The sequence below is a fragment of the Felis catus genome, chromosome C2 (assembly GCF_018350175.1).
Source record: "Felis catus isolate Fca126 chromosome C2, F.catus_Fca126_mat1.0, whole genome shotgun sequence".
Classification (NCBI taxonomy): Eukaryota; Metazoa; Chordata; class Mammalia; order Carnivora; family Felidae; genus Felis; species Felis catus.
In genome coordinates this window covers 75024574-75040496 of record NC_058376.1, presented here as the reverse complement: position 1 = coordinate 75040496, position 15923 = coordinate 75024574, and the positions used below count along the sequence as shown (strand labels likewise).

The window sequence follows — 15923 nt, the reverse complement described above, 5'->3', positions numbered from 1 at the left end:
TTTGCTCTGGTGTTTGGGATCCAGATTTCCCTGGAAGTCACTCATTTGTCAGGAGTGAACAGCAAGAGTGGGTTGTTCTGTTCTACGGAGCTACATTGTTTCCTTTGAAGTATTTCGGGGGTTTGACCCTTTTAACCCTAACAAGAGATCATTAAATGTAGGTTTCAAATGCCATTTTTAGAAAACAATATCTCGTGTTACTGTTTAAGGCTTTTACTGTAAGTCAAGGAGTGTCATGATTTTATTCTTGCATTTTGTTGATTATATGTTAAATGAAACAAATTACTTTTTAATATGTTCCCAATGCAATTCCTGTTGGCAGCAGGTGGAAAAAAGTGAATGCAGGTCTTGATACCCTAGGATTGTATCAGACATTGTAACATTACCCTACCAACCACACTGCTAAGCAATGATATCCTTCTTATGTCATAATTAAAAGCATGACATTAAACAAAGAAAAAGTTCAATTAAATGGGGGTGAGAGGGTATGATCGGGGAATAAGGAACGCGGTAGATAAAGTAACTAAACAGAAGACTCAATGAATAGATAGGGTCTATGACCCTATTAATGATAGGGACCCCATCTCTCTTCCTTGTTCCCTGTCTAATCCGTTCCCTTTCTTATGACACCAGTTCTGTCTCCAGATAACCCCCAAACTCCCTCTTCCTCCACTTGTCCTCTGGGAGGGGTGGGTGTCTTCTACCGGATACCGTGATCCAAAGTCACCCCTTCATTTTTATTCTACATTAAGTTTCTTCTTCCTTTTATGCTCTCCTTTCAAGTAATAGTAAAAAAAAAAAAGGAATTTTTCTAATATTGTCAAATTAGGGTGAGATTGTAATGTGTTACCTTTCCCAGGGTGTGCTTACCTTTTAATAAAGTATGACCGCAGAGGGCAAATTTTACCCAAAGCAGGAGACTCGGGTGTGGTGGGATTACCACGCCAGCCGATGGGAGAGGGAATGGAAGTGGAGACAGAAAGGAGCTCCTGAGGATCTTCAGGTCAAACCTTACTAGTGAATTCTAGACCCCTCCACTCCACAGGCAGTCCTAGCTATGCTGGGTCACAAATGCACTTCTGAATTGAATTCGATGATACCTTTCCACATAGGTCGTGTTCAGGCTCCAGTGGTGTTCACCGAGAGGAAAGCTCAGAAAGTTAGTCATCAGTTTTCCCATAAAAATGTCCATTCTTCATGATGGGCAGCTTAAGACTGTCCAGGGTCATGCTCATTGTGCTTTTATCAAACATTTCTTCCAAGACTATTAAGCCCTTCTCTGAGAGTACTTTCAGCAAAGTCAAGCATAGAGTTCAACTTTATTATGTGCCCTCCCCACACACACACAAAAAAGATCTATGAAATAAATATCATCATCCATCAGATAACTAATAGGGTGTTGGAAAAACTGGGCAAGGGAGGCTGTACATTTATTGAATAAAGATTTTTTAAATCTTTTTATGTTATCTAAATGTCATAGTGTGTCAATTGAACCTTCTGATTCTGAAGGTCAAATTACTAAATACAAATATGCCAGTTCAAGAAATCTGAGCTGCCATATATTTTAGGTTGGCATACATTTCTTAATCTAGAACTCTGCTTTGTCTTTTCATCTTTCATTGGTAGTCACTAAATTAGACACGTTTTAAAATAATCCCTCTCTAAAGCCATCCACCCAAGAAAAGGTTAAAAAGCAAATAAAATGCAAATAAAAAGGGTTTGTTTTTATAGGAATTTGCATTTATGCTGCTGGTGTGTATAACAAAGTATATAGTACTATATACAGCAATGCATTGCTGAAATGTTAAAAACATTTTTTCAGCTCTAAGGATTACAGAATTATAAAGGCATTATTGAATGCATCCATCACAGTATTAGGCACATAACTGGAGCTCGTGGGATAGAACTGGTTAGCTAATTGCCTATGAGCCATTAAAGATCTGTTAAATTAGCAAAACTCAATTTATGGTCACAAGGAAAGCCTACTAGCTAATTTAAAAGGTTCACTAGAGATGTATGTCCTCTCAAGGTCACCGAGAGGTAGATATATATTAAAGGTAATAGCATACAGAATATATTTACAGAGGATATACCTTTTCTTGTGGCCATTAGTGTGCACATAATGATTGAGTAAAATAATGAAAAGACGAAATGGGACTTGAGGTCGTTCAGCAGCCTGATGCTTGTCATGCTGTAGACACAAACATTAGGAGTCCCTTCCCCAGGGTTGTGTTTTAAGATGAGCAATGCTGAGTTTGAACCAATTTTTTGACTTAGAACCTGAGGGTTTCATCTGTCCATAGCAACAAATAACAAAGTGTCATGCTTCTTTAAGTGAAAAGTATATTTTAACATTTATCCCATTATCTTTGTGCTCTACCACGGACGTTCAGGCTCACTGCCCCAAAACAATATACTTTGGGTGATGCCAACATCAGTGGAGTTGGCTTAGATATAAGCTGTGCCCAAGCCAAGATTATAGGCAGTTAACAGGCACCTCCATCATTCTCTACTTATTACAGAGTTAATTTTTCTGAAGGAAATCTCAGTTCTTCTTTCTTTATTAAAGCCATACAAAAGAAGCAAAAAGAGGAATTTTGTGACCTTGGGAAAAGATAGGTACATAAATGGTCTTCACAAGTGAATATAAGGTTCAGTAAACTTGTGATAATTTATTGATAGAAAGACTTATTCTTTTATTTGTCTGTGAATTAAAGATATATTGGTGAAACTTTCAAAGACCAAACTCTTCTTGAAATTTCCTTCTACTGATGTTCATACCACTAATTTCACTACCATAAAAGCTTGGGCATTTCCGCCAGGATAATGGTATGCAATATTAAGGGAAAAAAAAGACAATCGAGGAAGTTCATGTTTTTCCTCAGTAGTGGAGGATACAGTCAAAATAAGCATATTTAAGGTTCTTTTTTGCAAGGTTCAATACATCGAGAAATGCACCTTGAATTCTCTGATGGATAAAGGTAGAGGTAGACTGTCATCACCTCTCCACAATATGTTAGTTTCTGGGAGCAAGGAGATGCTGTTAACCCCATATGACAATAATTCTGATTACAGCCTGGTCCAAAAATGCTGTTCTGTGGTTTGGCCTTCCAATCCGAGTTTCGCTTTTGGAATCTCTTCAGGGCTTTCATAGCCACGGTTGATGTAGAATCCATATTCACCATCACCTGAATAATCCGTTCTGTTTGTGGGAGGCCAGGTGGAATCTTCCGCCAGCGTTTTTTGCCAGTGCCTATATTGACTTTTAGAATAGAATCCAAATTCTTTTTTGATCCATAGCCAGAGCTTTCGATTTTGAAGGATGAAATCCTGAGAAATCAGGTGGAGAAAACAATCAAACCATCTTTCCACATTCCCCTGCAGCCAGGGTGCTCACCGCCCGCCCGAGGCCTGTCTCTCAGATGTACTTATTTAAAGCTGCTTCTGCAGCAACTTTACTCCCTGCTGTCCCCACCTAGTCTAGCAGCTCCTTAGTTCTCTCCCTTGAGAAGGCAGTGTGCTTGTGTTCACACCAAAAGCTTACAGCCTTTCATTTCTACAGATTTCCTAGTTAAATCCTGGCTGGTGATTCACTTAGAATTACTTTACTGCCAGACTGAAATGATAACAAAATATTCTCAAAATCGAGAAAAGGAAAAAAAAAAATCACTGCTACCTGCCACAGGCCACTTACAAGGTGCCACCTGATGGTTTGTTGAATGAATGGCGGAACTCTAGAAATCAAATGGGTTTTGCTTTCCGTTTGGTGAGGGTTCTCTTTTTTCTATGTTCACATGCACTCACAATGTTTACACATTTATAATAGGAATGGTCAAATTTTGCATTCCACTTCTGGTTATGCTAGACTTTCACATGTAGCCACAGTCTTCTAAATAATCACTTTTAATGATCCTATACCATTTTTTCAAATTGGTGTATAACGATTAATTTAAACAAACACCATCTCTACTTTTGAACATATAGGTTGAATCTAAAATTTTACCAACATGGCTGAGTTGGTTAAGCGTCCAACTTTGGCTCAGGTCACGATCTCATGGTTCATGGGTTCGAGCCCGCATCAGCCTCTGTACTGACAGCTCAGACTGGAGCCTGTTTCTGATTCTGTGTCTCTTTCCCTCTCTGCCTCTCCCCTGCTCACACTCTCTCAAAAATAAATAAACATTAAAATGTTTTATAATTAAGATAAAATGAAATTTTACCACCATAGATAATACTACGATGAAAAACTTCATACATGTAGACTTTTTTTCCTCCCCTTTAGGATTATTTGAAAATCTATATAGTCTCAGGCACCTGGGCTACTCAGTTGGTTAAGCATCTGACTCTTGATTTTTGGCTCAGGTAGTGATTTCACAGTTTGTGAGATCGAGCCCTTCATTGGGCTCTATGCTGTCAGCAGAGAGCCTTCTTGGGATTTTCTCTCCCCATCTCTCTCTGCCTTTCTTCCTCTCATGTTCTATCAAAATAAATGAATAAAAAATTTAAAAAAATAAAATACATAAAAGTATACATAGTCTCAAATGTAATTCCTTAGAGTATGAGAAATTTTACACTCATTGTATACAATGATGTATGTGTCACACACACACATATATGTACATAGATTTGTTTGAACCCTTTTCCCAAGGGATTTACAATACAAGAATCTTTTTTTTTAAACCGTCCCTTAAAAAATAATACCCAGGACTTTCACTGAGTAGGTAAAGTCATTTAATGACAGTGTATAGAAGAAAAATACTATAGGGGAAGACTTTCAAGAGTAAGAATTGACTAGATGAGCAATGGTTTCCTTCCACTCTTAAGGAAGCCCTTCTGAAAACAGCTCTTCACGCTGAAAGGTCTCATTGAATTTTAGAGCTTGTAGGTCACCTGGTCTAGTCTCTACTAGCTTATTGGTAATACTAGAAAAATACACTACGATGCCTTCATGGGAGACAAAAATTAGAGTTATTTTGATGTTTTGCCTTCCATGCTCAACATGGATCCTATGAATATTTCTATGCAGCCTTTAGAGAAGTTTAAATCACTCTGCAAGTGTTTCCCCCAAAGAGAACATACACAGTTCTTACAAACCATTAATAACTGTCACTTTGGGAGACAAAAACGGTCCATCTAAAAAACAGGTACCTGTTGAGAATGACACCCTTTATTTGTTTATTTTCTCGGAAAATTGTAAGAAATTTACCTCTACGAGGAAGGCCACACAGAATTGGGTGATGGCTGCCACCAAAATCGAAACCCTCCATGATGCCAGTGTTGGGATGAACTGGTAAAAAAAGATTCTTAGCTTTATACCATGCAGACCTTAAATTTTGAAAACACACACAAATAAACATTATCTTATTCAATTTATGTATTTGTAACAGCTCTCTGAGCTCGGAGGGTAGGCATTGCTTTCTCCACTTCAAAGATGAGGTCAGTGCTTTGCCTAAGGATGCAAAGTCAATCAATAAACAGAGCCAGAATTCAAATGAGAACTGACTGCCTCTTGGCCTGTGTTTCCTCCACTGCCTGAGAGTAAACATTCGGTAAAATGTGCCATGGGTCACAGACATGGGACAAAACACTTTGGAACCTGTGTGTCTCTCTTCATTTTTATCTTTTCAAATGGAGGTAAGAGGATGCAGGATAAAGTCATTCATCTAATAATGCTATCACTTCTAATCCTCCCAAAGTTAAAATCTACTTGGAGTTCATTCATTCAGTGAGATTGACGTATGTGTAAAACATAAAGGTCAAAGAGGTTTATCAGTTGCTTTTGATACCAGGTGGAAAATTTCTGAACAAAGGTTCCGAGTCCTAAGTCTAATGGCTTTATCAAAGTTGAACGCACACAACCCACCTCTTTTAAGGATTTCAAGGGTACCTATTGGACACCAATTATGAATAACTGATAGGTATTAACACTACAACTTCCCATGCTGGCATCAGTGGCAAGAGACTACTCCCACAGCCCCCTTTCTGATCCCAAAGTCAAACATGGGGGCTGAGCTGTTGTTAGGACTAAAACCACAGATCCTCCACAGCATCTGATTGCCCCCTTGCAATTCTCATCCCCAGTCAATTCGCATCCCGAGCGGGTTATTGCGCTTTATTTCCTCCCCTCATGTAGAGACTGCCTTTCTCAGGGTTGTGAGACAGAGCACCTGGGTGCAGAGCTGTCTGGAGACCGTTGTGAGATCTGGCAGTGGGTCAGAGCGTAGTGGAGAACCTGATCCTTCCCCTCCCTGCAGCTCCTGCCCTGATCTGAGAAGACTCCTCTCCATCCCTTGGCCTGGAAACACTTGTCACACTGCTTTGGAATTATCTGCCCACGGGATGCTCTTCCTTCCTAACCTCTGAACTGAAGGGCTGTGCCCACGCCTTACACATCTTGGGCTCGCTAGTGACAAGCATGCTCTGGAGCCTCATAATGTCTTGTAAGTGACTAAATGGTCTAGACTCTCATTTCCTAAATGCATCTCCCTCCATAGACTCTCTGCTCAAGTATATAGCATCACGTAATTAGGCTGCCATCACGTAATCAGGCTGTCCTAAAAGCCCTGCTGGAAAGCCTGCTCAGATATGTTCCTTGACTCTCTGTTGCTCTCAGGAGAAAGCCCAAACTCCCCTGGCCACCTTTGTCCAGCCACACCACGCCTTCCTCACATTCCGCAGCATGTAGCCTCAGGCTTTGCCAATCTTCCAAGCATTCTGTGAAACAAGCCTTGCTTTCGATTTTTATTTCAGCCACCTTACATTCTTTTGCATTTCCAAGACAAAAGAGATTCTTGCAGCCCTCTCTGCTTGTGCTCAGGCTGTTCTCCTGGTTTGAAATACCCTTACCTCCTACCTAGCAAAATCCAGCCTATCTTGTGGACCCAGATCAAGTTGAGCCTGCTCCATGAGGCCCTCCATGATGGTACAGCGTACAGGCCCCTTGAGAGCTCCTCCTTCCTGTGTTCTTCCCACTTCTCTCTACACCCTCTACAAGCACAGGTGGTCCCAGGTGGCCATGTCATTTCACTCGCATAGGACACAATGTCCTCAACAAAACTATAGACTGCAAGTCGAGTCAATCCCTCTCTTTCATTTCTCCCACAATGCTGGCTCTAAGAATGGGTTCAATGACCTCTTCTTAAATTTTATTTTAACCCACCACCCCTTGGATTAAATGATGCCCACTGAAATAAATCTCCCCATAGTCAATGTCTGACAGACAGAACCTGATTGGCTTACAAGTCAACTTTTTCTTACTCCTTACAACTACATTATAAAGGATTTCTACTTTATGTTTAAAAAACGACACTTGAAGAATTACTGAATTAGCACATCAGTTTATCATATTAGCATAACATGGATGAATAAAGTATCCAAAAGCATTTTTACGTGTGAATAGGATAAATTTTCCAAATTGATAATACAGATGATATGGGAACAAGCAGAGGTTAGCATACGTGTGATGAGTAATTTGTTCCTCTAGGAAGTCAGAATAGCCTCGACAATGTGAAATGGTTGGAGAGAATACGGTAATGCCTGACTTGCAAATTACAGTACAAATATGGTCCCATTGCACATATGAGTCACTCCAGAGGTGGAAATGAATACCACTTACCTCCATTCCACGATATATATCTTGAAAGTCAGAAAACAGAATGAAAACTGTGAGGCCCAAGGCAGATATCAGCAGAAATGAGAATATATCTGAAGAAACACCAAACGTTATTTTTAGATGCTAAACGAATGTTTCATATAATTTGGCACACACTGCAGAATCATCTCTGTTGGGCAAATATCGGCTATATCTTCAGATGTTTTGATAGATCCTCATATGTTTTAAAATATGTTCTAATGCTTACCAGACAAAGGTGACAGCTTCACATCTTTCCTTTGAAAGGCGTGCTATGGAAAACTGCTGATCTAATACAAGACACTCCATAAAGGGATTCACGTCAGCTGAGAAGTCCAGGAGGGCCGGGACGCCCTGCAGTGACCAGCCTACGTGAAGGGTCACCAGAGAAGCCCCAATGCTTTATCACTGCGTGTCTGGTGAATTGTGCATGAATGGATGAACGGTCAGTCCTCTTAGTATCATTGCATTCTTTGTTGCCTGGAGAATAAAGTCCAAGGGTCTTCAACTGACATTCAAGGCCTTCCTTGAATGGAATCCAATTTCCATCAGCCTTTCTGTTCTAGTCTCTTATTGCTCCTTCTTATGTGTTGGAGGGGGGTTAAATCACAAACCTGCTACTTCCACGGAGGACTTTGTTCACGAAGTACCCTGTGTAGCGGATATTCTTTATGTCTTGGCAGTTTTTCTTAAATTTTTCTTAAAAAGCCCAATTCAGACACCACGTTCTTTTTAAGGACTACCCAGGCCTCTCTCACAAAGTTTTCTTTCATAGGGTTATGTAACACCTTGCTTTGCAAGATCTTCCTTTATGCATCTACTAGACTGTAACCACTTAAAAGTGACTTTGTATGCCCTTCTGTAGGACTCTGAATTGAAAGCATGAGGAGCTATCATGTACATCTGCTGGGTTCTTTCTCTCCAACCTGCCCGAATGGCTTTGCTTTAGGAAGCTTAAACTTCCCAGGATGCACTGTGCCAACACCACTGTTTTTATCCCTCCGGCCCTACCCACGTCTGCATCCACAGAGCTTTTACACACTTTGTAGATGGGCCTTACAAAGGTTTTCTGATGAGGTTAGCACCTTCAGGCCCAAACAATTGGATTTCATCAGTGTTGCCATGATATAAAGGATCCTAACACACTCTAAAATTTATAAACAAACAAACAAACTGGATGTTCTCTTGTATTCTCTCTACTTCATTTATTCCAAGGTTTATGGCCTGCCAGCCCCCAACTCTATACAGGTCTATACCAACCAAAAATCGGAGATGACAGTGCCTCTGCAGCTGGCCCTATTTTTGTGAAGACATCAAAGCTGTTTCACCCCTGTGCACCTACACACCCCCTCATATTCATCCAAGCTTCACTTGATATATACAGCTAGATGCCACACCTCCCAGAAGAAGAGCCAGGCTTGCTTGGGGGGGGTGTGAAGCAGAGAGAAGAAAAAGCAGGGGCACCAGGATCGCTTATTTCCCCAAATAATGTGTGCAGCTGGGTAAGAAGAGACCAGGAGATGGCTGTGTGGATTTTTCATTTATGTCATTGTTTCCATGTCCCAGGGACCCAGATGTTGGGAAGAAGATGATGCCCCAAGTGCCCATCCTGACGAAGGCCTGGTAGTCACAGCAACTGAGTGGAGTGCTGGACACATCACACCATCCTTAGACTAATGATCTGAAAAGCAGGCCAGGTGGGCACACGAATGACCAGTGTGGAAGGAAAATTATAAGGCCTTCATGTAATTCAGCTTTGATTGGAGAACATAATGATAAACGGAAGTGAATGTTGCCTCCCTAGATCAGTTGCTGTTGATGAGGAAGCTTGAAAGAATGGTACTCTTTTTGCACACGTCATTTGGGAAGACATGTCCTGGGCAAGACACTACAGATTGTTTGCAAGGAAGGGAAGGGTTTGCAAATAGTCACATCTGTTTCCATAAAGATTAAGTTTGTATTCTTTCTAGATCGTCTCATTATAAAGTTGATCTGCCAAAGGCTATCAAGAAAGATACAGAGTTGAAAATAAAATTGCTTGATATTGTAATAGAAAGTTCCAAGGACTTTTGAGACTAAATGACTTATTAGGAGATTCTGTTGTTAGAATATTTGTTTATAAAACTTGTTTTTAACTTAAGATTTTCAGTTATTTTCGATGTAGGACTTGAGTTTACCCACAAGCTTTAAGTCACTATGATGTAACTAATTCGGTTCTCACTTAATTCAATGTATGTAAAAAGCTTTGTAGTTACTGTTCAAACTAAAGTACTTGCCAAAGTAATATATCATATCCTCCTTGTAAAATACATTCACAATCAAAAAAAAGGACTATAAGTGATTTCCCTTAAAACATAAAGCAGAATCTTGATTTGTTGTGACAAGAGCCAAGGGCATTATCAAACACTGAATCAAAACTAAAAAATATCATAAGAAAATCAGGAAGAAGTTTATAGAAAATATAAAATGAAAGGAAGGTCTTAGCATGCTCTCAAAACCTTTGAAAAAACAGCTGTACCAAAAAAAAAAAAATGGGGTGTGGTAGTGACAATAGATAGAATGGTAAATAATTACTAAAACTAGTTTAACATAGTAAAGGTATGTTTCTAATTTAGGAATAGGAATGAGGTTTACTTTTCTAATATCTATGACTTATTTAGAAAATTACAGATTACAGGTTATGCCATACGATGGCAAAACTATAGTAAATTCCCCAGAGCAGAAATTTTAAAGGCCAGGTTCTCTGATCAGGACAATAAAACTAGAAATTATTAACTAAATTTAATGAAAAATCCCTTCTAACATACAGATTTAACACAAAATTCAAAACATCAGCTGGGACAAAAAAAAGCAAATCAAGTCCATTTGCAGACTGTTGAATAAAGAGGACTAGAGGAATGAAAATGACATCCCTTTCCACTTGAAAAGGAAACCTCTCTATTCTGAAAACTAGGTGGGTCAGAGAAGAAATCAAGTCATAGAGACATGTGAAAATGTAAAGAACGTGGCCCAAACTTTGTCGATCTTGAATGATTTTCTTGTTTCACAAGAATCAAAAGAAAATACTTACATTATAAAGTCAATTCAAACATTACAATTTTTTCAGAGAAAGTAAGAAGGAAGAAAAAGAATGAAAAAAACAAAATTTAATAAGTTAGAAAAGAGAAAGCATACAGAATTTATTAAATCTGAGAACTGGTCTTTTAAAGAAAACCAGCAAAAATATAGTTCTTGTAAGAATATATGAAAGGTAACACATACAGGATGAGAATATTAAAAGAGTTATAAAAGGCAATAACATTATAAGAACATACGACTCAAAATCTTATGCTGAGACTCAATAATCTCAATGAACTAGAAATATCTGGGGGAAAACTTGTTATGTGAAAACACAGTTTAAAAACAGGATAATTTGGGGCACCTGGGTGGGTCAATCAGCTAAATGTCCGACTTTAACTCAGGTCATGATCTCGAAGCCCCTGAGTTTGAGCTCCCTGTCAGGCTCTGTGCAGACAGCTCAGAGCCTGGAGCCTGCTTTGCATTCTTTGTCTCCCTCTCTGTTCCTCCCCCACTCACACTTTGTCTCTCTCTCTCTCAAAAGTAAATAAACATTAAAACAATAAAATAAAATAAAATAAAATAAAATAAAATAAAATAAAATAAAATAATAGAAAGAGGGTAACAAATTAGTCCTTTAAAAAAAAACCAATTCTTTCAAAGGAAGGATATAGAGCCAGATTATTTTACTGGGTTCTTGCAAATTGTCAAGAATAGACCATATACATCTATAAAGTTTTTTTTTTCCCCAGGAAAGAAAAAGTAAGAGTTTTCAAGCTTAATAACCTAACAAACCACTACCCACACACGCAAAATCAATCCAACAGGAAATGCAGATATCAAAAAGCTATAAAATTTGAGGGGCCTGGGTGGCTCAGTTGGTTGAGTGTCCGACTTCAGCTCAGGTCATGATCTCACAGTTCCTGAGTTCAAGCCCCATCTAGGGGTTTGTGCTGACAGCACAGAGCCCGGAGCCTGCTTCGGCTTTCTCTTTGCCGTGCCCTCTTTTCTCTCAAAAACAAACATTAAAAAAAATTTTTTTTAAATAAAGAATGAACAAATGGAGAAGCATAATATAATATGTCTTTAAAACTGAGGACTTAATTGTGTAAACATTACAATTTCCCCAAAGTATCAAAATTCAAAAAAGGAATTTTAAAAAAGCCTTACAATTTATTCTAGAGTTTATCTGGAAAGATGAACAAGAAAGAGAAGTAAAAAATGTTTGAAAACTGAAGAGTAATGAAGATACATCAATCTAACTGCTTATTAAAACATTATAAAACTGTAGCTAAATAAATGAAACTATAATTTTTAAAGTATAGTGATAGACCAAGAATAAGCTGGCATGTTAATGAGACAGAAAAGATAGTCTAGGAACTAATTAATTGTATATAAATTAATATGTTAGTATATAACATAAAAACTCACATAATATAAATTATGTATATAATGAAGCCATAAGTATACATGAATATGTAGGTATGATAAAGGTGGCATATAATCAGTTGGGAAATAAATGATGAAAAGAAATATTAAGTAATAAAATCTGCTGGGAAAACGAGCCACTAGTTAGATAAAGTAGTTTGATCTCTACTTCAAACTGTATGATGAAGTTAGATTTAAAAAGCATTAAAAGAAATTTAAAAAACAAGAGAAATGCTAATCTACCTGATTTTGCAATGGGAAAAACTTCTCTGTGCCTAAAGGCAATGCGAAGACAATCGCAAAGGAATAAACAACTCATACAAATAAATAAGACATAGAAGAGTGACCCTGTTGGAAAAGAATGGATAAAAATGTACGTAGGCAATTCAGAGAAGAGATGGCTAAAATCATGAAAATGTGTTCATCCTCACTGGTGATTCAAGAAATGCACAGAATAAAGTAACTTGCCCAATGTTGTGAAGCTACAAAGAGGTCAAGTTGTATCTGAATTGGTTAGAAAAGTCTTTTACAAAGTATCAGGATATATATACTCAAAATCATTCTTGATGACTCACAACAGGACAGGACTCCTAACTATTTAATAATGCATGTGTGTATCTGCACATAAGGAGTTTCCTGCCCAGGTTTCTACCACTCATGAAAATTATCCTTCAATACTCCATTAAAAAAAAAAACACTTTAAATGGAATTACATTTAAAAAAATTTTTTTAACGTGTATTTATTTTTGGGAGAGAGAGAGACAGAGTGCAAGTGGGGGAGGGGCAGAAAGAAAGGGAGACACAGAATCTGAAACAGACACCAGGCTCTGAGCTGTCAGCACAGAGCCTGATGTGGGGCTCAAACTCAGGACCTGCAAGATGATGACCTGAGCCGAAGTCAGACGCTTAACCTACTGAGCCACCCAGGCGCCCCTCTTTTTTAATTGCAAGATAACGCTGAGAAAATACAGAAAGTGAAAGAAAAGAACAAAAAAAAATGGTGGATAACTAGAGGGAGAGCTTGTAAGAATGAGAGCAAGTCACAAAAGCATTATACAACCATTTGTAGATACTTCATTCCAGAGTTCAGCCATCACTGTACCACTGAACTGCAACTCTGGGGAGGGTGGGGAAATGGAAGGAAAATTAAACTTCATATACTCACAGTTTGTGTAGATGGGTTTTCGAAATGGCTTTCCCTTAGAGAAGATAAATGCTGCTGTGATACAGTTGATGGTGGTGAGGGGCCACAGTGTGGTACTCTCAAAACTTAAAACTGAACCAGGAACCAGCGTTGCATTTTCAGTCCCATTTCTCTCCAAACTCACATTCATTGAGAAATTACTTTGGTTGTCCAGAAAGCACTTACTACAAGAGAATCGCCAACAATCATGGGATTTTCTATTCCATTTTTATCCAGGTGGCGGGAAAACAAAAAAAGTTTATCACTGCCATGGGGTCTCAGCTTTCAGATTGTCCCAGCCAGTAACTACCAAGACATATTTTGTTCACCTCTTGCAATGACAAAGCAGAAATAACAATTAGAACAAGTCAAAATTATTCTTTGTCTATCATACCATTTAGAACAAGTGATTTGTGTTGAAAGGGCTTGGATGATAATTTTCTATGAAATCCCTTTCAGTTCAGAACAAATGAACCATGGCTGCCCATGTGTGTGCACTAGTGCATGTTGGGGGAGGGTTGTGGTGGGCACGTGTGTGTGTGTGTGAGAGAGAGAGAGAGAGAGAGAGAGAGAGAGTATGTATGTGTTGTTTTCTCTTCTGAGGACTAATATAAGCCTACTACCTTAGGTCCTGATTATGAATCTTCTGCTCTATATCACTCTCTTCCTGAGGATCCAAGAATGACCCTCTCCTGTTTCTGAGTGTCAGTGGCTCTATTTTGCTAATAAATTAAATGCCAACTTCTCAGGCAAGCCCAGAAATCTTCGAATCTGGCTTCCTGCCCTTATCTTTTGCCAGCCCTCCTCTGCTCCTTATACTCCAAACACATAGGAAAACTTTCTGTTCCCCAAGTACTACAGTTTGCACACGCCTGAGTCGAATACTCTATTCCGTCTCCATCCCTCTGTTGTCTTTAGTTCACTGGAAAGTTTGCCTACTGCTCTCTGTTCTTGCTTCTAGTGCTGTATTTAGCTCATTGTTCTGCAATTATTCATTCACATGTTTTTTATTTTCCACCCCTGGGATGAGAGTTCCTTGAATATGGAATTTCTCTTTTGGGTTTACTTTGTTGTGATTTTACCCAAATTTACAATGCCTTAACACCTAGCACAGAAATGCCACAGAATAGTTGCTCAGAAAAACATTTGTTTAAAAGATGAGCCTTCCCAGTCCATATTGATCTATTTGCAATGTTTATTTTTTTTAATCTCCAAACTCACAAATTAGTTTGTATCAGCTTTCTTGTTCAGCTTGAAACTTTTTACTCTTGTTTATAGATGAAATTAGTTCCCAATAAATAGACTTAAGTCTTAATATCTTTGGTTCCCTAGGGTCTCGCAATGTGTTTGGCATATGGTAGATGTTCAATTAATGTTTGCTGAGTACATTAATGAAACAAATAATCAGTAGTCACAAAATGTTTTTGCACAAAGGGGACAGATAGACCAGAAGGCCTGAATTATAGAGTTTAACACAAAAATATATTTAATCTGTTATACTTACATTGCAGATAAGAGAGTCTAGTGTTGCATGGTTAGTTTTAAAGGCAGGACTACCTAGCCATCATCCATTTAGCTATCCCTGCTTGTCTCCCAGATTCAGAATTTTACTTATCTGAATATATGCCTTCCGATGAGGAGAAAAATCTGGTTTTGAGACAAAAATGAATTCTCTACTCCAAGCAATAATACTTGAATTGCTGAATTTAGGGTATAAATGGCAATCTTAGACATCATTCAGTAGTTTTCAATCTTTCACTGGTTGCTGGGGCTCCGGTGCCTCAGGAGCATCATGGAGTCTGTGAAGGGGAGTTTGTCCACGCCTTACCTCAAAAAGAGCAGTCCCTTTTCTGCCTTTCCTTTTGGAGGTCAGGCAGGCCTTTTCAGAAGAAAGTAGTTTGAATACCTATGGTATAGTTCCCCACATTTTACCCTTAATTTATCCTTACAGAAATTAAAACCCGGGGTGGTAAAGATTTGCCCCGAGTCTAGTGTTCAAAGCAATGAGAACAATGATACCATCAACAAACATTTTAATTTTAACATTCTTTTGAAAAACTCAAGCTAATTTAAGCCAATCTCTCTTGTAAATCAGGGGCCAGCTAAGTCCATAGGCCAAATCCAACTCAACACCTCTTTTTGTAAATAAAGTTTTATTGGAACATAGTCACACCTACTTTTTATTGATTGTCTATGTCTGCTTTTCACTACAACAGTAGTACTGAGTAATTGCAACAGACACTGTCTAGTCCACAGAGCCTAAAGTATTTACTGTCTAGCCCTATGTAAGAAACGTTTGCTGACCTCTGGTCTATATGATAGCCAAACCACCAGGGAATGAATGCATTCATTTAGTAAACACATTTAGTCTACACATTAACAACCAATGTGAAGATTCTCTCCCCCCCCCCCCACTGACATGGCTCACCCCAGGACTCCACCTATTAACTGTGTTTGGTGTTCTATCCTGACATTGGTAGCATAGAACCCTGGAGACCCAACTGTTGTTAATTAAAAATTTAGGGTGTATGTTCAACCAAGTTGTACAGTGACATCGGTCACTCGTTGTATCACCTTCAGAAAAGGAAAACTAAAAAAACTGAACTTTACCTGTATCTGTAGACC

General features: G+C 38.6%; 1 protein-coding gene and 1 long non-coding RNA gene across 2 annotated transcripts in view; one reads left to right on the top strand and one right to left on the bottom strand.

Annotated features, from left to right (window-relative positions):
- Positions 1–1718: 1718 nt before the first annotated feature.
- Positions 1719–15923, bottom strand: part of LOC123380052 (ATPase 13A5) — a 92131-nt gene continuing 77926 nt past the window's right edge. The window contains 4 exon segments of the mRNA XM_045037321.1: positions 1719–3330; positions 5207–5287; positions 7616–7704; positions 13281–13520. Of these exon segments, the coding sequence (XP_044893256.1) occupies positions 3070–3330; positions 5207–5287; positions 7616–7704; positions 13281–13520 (671 nt within the window). The 3' untranslated portion in view covers positions 1719–3069.
- LOC123379984 lies at positions 7941–9983 on the top strand. The gene is made up of 2 exons (XR_006585160.1): positions 7941–8075; positions 9197–9983. It is a non-coding gene; the product is annotated as an uncharacterized LOC123379984 (long non-coding RNA).